Consider the following 4,894-nt stretch of genomic DNA (forward strand, 5'->3'; position numbering starts at 1 on the left):
ACCTACATATATATATATATATATATATATATATATATATGCATACCATTAACAAGTTTCTTTATCTAGCTAGCTAGCTTCATCATTCTTCTTTAAGTTCTTCCAAATAAGGGTACATGCACCGAGGAATATTCATTCATCGAATTGAAAAAATTGGGAAGCTAAGTACTTATCTACAATGAAAGAGCAAGCTCTCCATCTTCCAGTCTTTGATCTTGTAATCGGTCTACCTTTGAGGTCTGTAGTCCCATCTTCTGTGTAATCCAGTAGTCCAGCATTTTCAAGGCCTTTCTCCTCTACTTTTGCCATAAGGTTGGAGCTAGCTAGCTATAGTTAGAGGCAAAAGACACTTGAAGTCTAGCTGGCTGGGATATTGATATGATTAATCTGCTGCATATATAGAGACTTGTAAAATGATTTGGTCAGATAAACAAATTATCTAAGGTTGCCCTTTCATCTTCAAAAAATTATTCCATGCATGGCTGGTGAGAGGACTGACAATGAAAAGTTTAAGAAAGGTTGCTGTGTTAGAGTTTATAACTCTGGCGAACGTGAACGTGCAATCACAAATTCCATTACTGAAAGGGATATGAAATTATGAATCATATATATGATCACTTTTAGAACGCAATTCGAAATCCTATTTTCATTTATTTCTTTCTTATCTCCTAAGTTTCACATCCAGATCGCAATTCGAATCTACATTTCAAAGCATGCTTAGCTGCATAATGTGACACGGTTTTACAGCAGAAGAAGATAATAACAGAAAAAAATTGTCTCACTTGGATGTCTATTTGAGAAGCAATGTTGAGTAGATTGTACGTACGATCACACTGCACAGGCTACGTTTGCATAGTTGATCGTTATTCGACTATAGAAGTATATTTATGTTTTCCTGATAACCAATGAACAGAAGTTGTCACTACATGTTACAGTAGTGCAGAAACCTTAATCAAACCAGTGTATGCAATTGAGTCGGCAGAAATAGGACTTTCCACCAAAAAGTTGGTGGGAATACTCCATTGGAAGAACGAAGACCTATTCGAAATCTAGTTATAATCATTGTTGTATGAAAATATCTCATTGAGGAGCTTCTAATGAGGAGCTGCTAATGAGGACCTTAAAACCTAAATGAATCGTTTAATTACAACATCTATTATTCTATTTAACTCTGGAGAGTGAAGTTGGAGGAAGTATTAATTTTTCCTTTCTCATATATTGCGGTGTTTCTGTTTAACAAAAGAACGTTTGGTAACCCAACAAATCCAACCAGTATGGAATCAACTCAATGAAGTCAAAGCAGCAATAAGAGAACAATCATCATGAAATGAAATGATTCGAATAGTCAATACACCACACTAGGATCGAAATGAGAGTGTGAAGTTGAAGTTTATGTCACTAGCACTCAGACGAGGCTTCCAACTATTCCACTATGGCTTCGTCTTCCTGTGTGGGAAACTCGGTGGTTGTGGGTTCAGGCAAGCATGTGGGTTGATATGGAGTTTGAGGGAAACAGCTAACTGAACCCTAGCTTCTCTTCTCCTTACAAAATGCTTGAGCATGTATGGAATATCAATGGTACAGGACTACGATTTCACTTCACAGGACTGAAAGGGATACCGAGGCCATAGATATTATCTGACTAGTAATCAATCTGATGTCTACTGCTCCAGTGCCACACGCATATGCAACATTTGAAGCATAAATGAAACAGTAGGGCTATCATTTTCACGCATTTTGAATCAAAACTGGGACCTTTCTAAAATATTCATACCAAAACTAGTCGCATACCAAGTCGCATACAGTACATAATAACAAGTCGCATACCAAAACTATAGCTGCTATATCAACATTCTGAACCCAAGATGGCAATAAAACGCACTGCACAACACCCTGATGACCTCAATAATTAAGTTCAAGCAACATATACTACATATAAACTTTGCATTCCAACTTTTCCAATATCATAATATAGAGAATCACTCATGAACAGAGGATGCAAATCCAGAAGCCTTTATAAAAAATGTCAGGTCCATTAGCTATGCCCCATATCAGTGATTAAGCACAATATATCCACACATATTTCTAAGTGCCTCACTAGATTCCTCTCTCTGTTCAATAACCAGAATTGCAACATCCCAGTTGCTTGAAAGGATAAAGCATAAACTCCTAGCACTAGTCCAGATAGCAACACCAAATTGCTAGCACACTGCAACTATCGCTATTAACCAACAATGATGTATACACATTCAATAAGCATGAAGAACCCAGACAGTAACATCAAACTTCTAGAACAGTAACTAAATGACATTAACGCAGCACCAACAATAATCTATCATCATTATCCACAATGATAACTTGAATAGAAATATCTAGTGAAAACAACAGGGGGAAGGAGAATAGAATGAGGATGAGGATAGCTCCAAAATTAGCAAGCACACACACAGTCTAAGCAAGCTAATATTAAATTCTACAATATTAAAGAAATTTTACTAAAAATAATACTGCTAGAATGTAATGGTCGTGATTTCTAGCAGAACTACTTCTGCCAACTACCATCAAGAATCAACTGATTGAACAAGCCCAAATATTCATTGTCAACTCTTGTCATGCATAAGTTTAGACTGGGTAAAAGATCATGTGTAAGGATTCCTGTGAAAGAAATTCTAACTCTGTTGGAGCTCTGCTGTTATGTCTGCCTGGACTGAGAACTACCATAACCACCACTGGCTTGTGAAGGGTCTGCTCTCCATGCTGCATTAGAGTATCCTGCATTTCCATTTGTGTCACCATATGCACTTCCCATGTAGCCACCTCGTGTTCCTTGTTGCTCTCCACCACCACTGTTACCAGTTGGGGTGCTTCCACCACGCCCCCCAGAAGTCCCATACACACCAGGATAAGAACCGTAACTTCCTCCATAATTGCCATACCCATAACCTTGATTTCCATAACCAGAAACCGCACTAGGCGATTGACCTCTGGGAGCAGAAGGAGCACTTCCACCTGGAGCAGCCCAGGAAGCTGCAGCCGCATAGCCGCCTGAAGCACCATAGCCAGAGGGGCTTTGGCTGCTCCAAGCATTTTTCAATGCACCGGGTGCCCCACTAACATAACCAGCAGGGGAATTTGGATTTCCATATGATCCTGCAGGACCACCAAAGCCAGAAGTGGCACTTCCATAACCACCAACACCATAACTTCCATAACCTCCATAACCAACACCAGTATTTCCACCGTAACCATAACCTGCAGCACCATAACCAGAATACGGAGGGAAACCACCTGCCGTAGACTGAGGCTGCATATATCTATTGCCATCCATTCGGCCATCAAATGCATTTGAACTGGCTCCCGAGGCACTATAACCTTGATAGCCCCCACCACGACCTCCACCGCCAGGATTTGCATCTTTGGGAAGTGCTCGTTTTACTTCTACAAGTTTACCATTCAACTCATGGAAGTTCTTTTGTAGTACTCTATCAACTGCATCTTCAGTGTCAAAAGTTATGAAACCAAATCCTCGAGGCCGTTGAGTGTTCTGGTCATACATTATTACTACATCAGTAACACTGCCGTACTCTTCAAAGAATTGACGAAATCCATCTTCTGTCAGTGTGGAAGGCAATCCTCCAACAAATATTTTCTTAGTCTTAAAATTTCCTCCACCTCCGGAGCTTCTAGTGGCATTAAAATTTCCAGTTCGATTGGATGTTTGCTGCTCTTCTCTTGACAAAGCCTTTTTTGCTTCCACCTGCATAGTCAAAGTGGTACATTTAAACAATCTAAGGGACAAACTAATGTTTATTCAAGACAAAGTAAAGATATATGAAAGTGTCACAGGTTTAATTTTACTGAGAAAGAACACAAGAAAATGCATGTGATTGATCTAGGTCATATGAAAAACAAAAGTCTCGAATATAAATCAACTCAAACTATATAGAACCTAGCAAAACAACTACTTTCTGTAACAGCTAGAACGAAATCTGCACACAGAATCTGATCGTTCAAGTGCTGAATTAGGAAAGTCTTACATCTACAATGTGCATATTAAAAGGAATTCAAGAAATATGCACACTTTCACTAAATACACCAACAGACACATTAGGATTGAAGGTTCAAGCTTTTGTCTATCCAAGTGCTGATTGCACGATTTCCCAGAAGCAACCTATATGTATGACTTCTCATCAACTAACAGATCAAGAATCTGTTACTCGAAACAACAATGCAACAATCTGTTACTCGAAATGACAATACAACCCCGTGAACCTGAAATAACCATTGCACAAAAGCAATGCAATTCTATCACTACACAAGTTGAATTGCAAATTGAAATCAACAGCCGAAGCTACGAACATAAATTAACCACAGTTCAGCCCAAAAATTCAATACTTTCCCTAATTCTACAGTTCCTCAGTCACCAGATGCAAAATGCAAGAACACTCAAAACAAAGCTTCCACATCAAAATTGACATCTACCATAGTCAAGCCCATAGCTTAAAACACCAACACAAGCTCTCTGAATCAAAATCAAAAGCACTAAGCAATCAAGCAACGAGGCAATGCAGGCGAAATAGGCGTGAGAGAAGAAAGAGGAGAGGACTGACCACACGGCCGTCGATGGTGTGCTTGTCGTTGAGGACCCTATCGAGGACGGCGGGATCAGAGAAGACGACGAAGCCGAAGCCGCGGGGGCGGCCGGTGATCTTGTCGCGCATGATGACGGCCTGGCTGACGTCACCGTACTGGTTGAAGTAGTCGGTGAGCTTCTCCTCGGTGGTGTCCCAGGCCAGTCCGCCTATGAAGAGCTTGCTCTCGTCGGAGTCCATGGCGGCTCTCTCTGAAACTGAGAGAGAGAGAGAGAGAGAGAGAGAGAGAGAGAGAGAGAGAAGGA

At 40.3% G+C, this 4,894-nt stretch overlaps 1 protein-coding gene and 1 pseudogene across 1 annotated transcript; both read right to left on the minus strand.

Moving 5' to 3' along the window:
- The window catches only part of LOC101307563, a 2,118-nt pseudogene extending 1,809 nt beyond the window's left edge, over positions 1 to 309 (minus strand).
- Positions 310 to 2,290: 1,981 nt separating this feature from the next.
- On the minus strand, positions 2,291 to 4,886 carry LOC101298472 (heterogeneous nuclear ribonucleoprotein 27C-like). The gene is made up of 2 exons (XM_004289931.1): positions 4,608 to 4,886; positions 2,291 to 3,754 (listed from the first exon to the last, which is right to left on the minus strand). Exons 1-2 carry the CDS (start codon positions 4,827 to 4,829, stop codon positions 2,690 to 2,692), a joined length of 1,287 nt encoding a protein of 428 aa, XP_004289979.1. The 5' UTR covers positions 4,830 to 4,886; the 3' UTR covers positions 2,291 to 2,689.
- Between the last annotated feature and the right edge of the window lie 8 nt (positions 4,887 to 4,894).

The sequence above is a fragment of the Fragaria vesca genome, linkage group LG2 (assembly GCF_000184155.1).
Source record: "Fragaria vesca subsp. vesca linkage group LG2, FraVesHawaii_1.0, whole genome shotgun sequence".
NCBI lineage: Eukaryota > Viridiplantae > Streptophyta > Magnoliopsida > Rosales > Rosaceae > Fragaria > Fragaria vesca.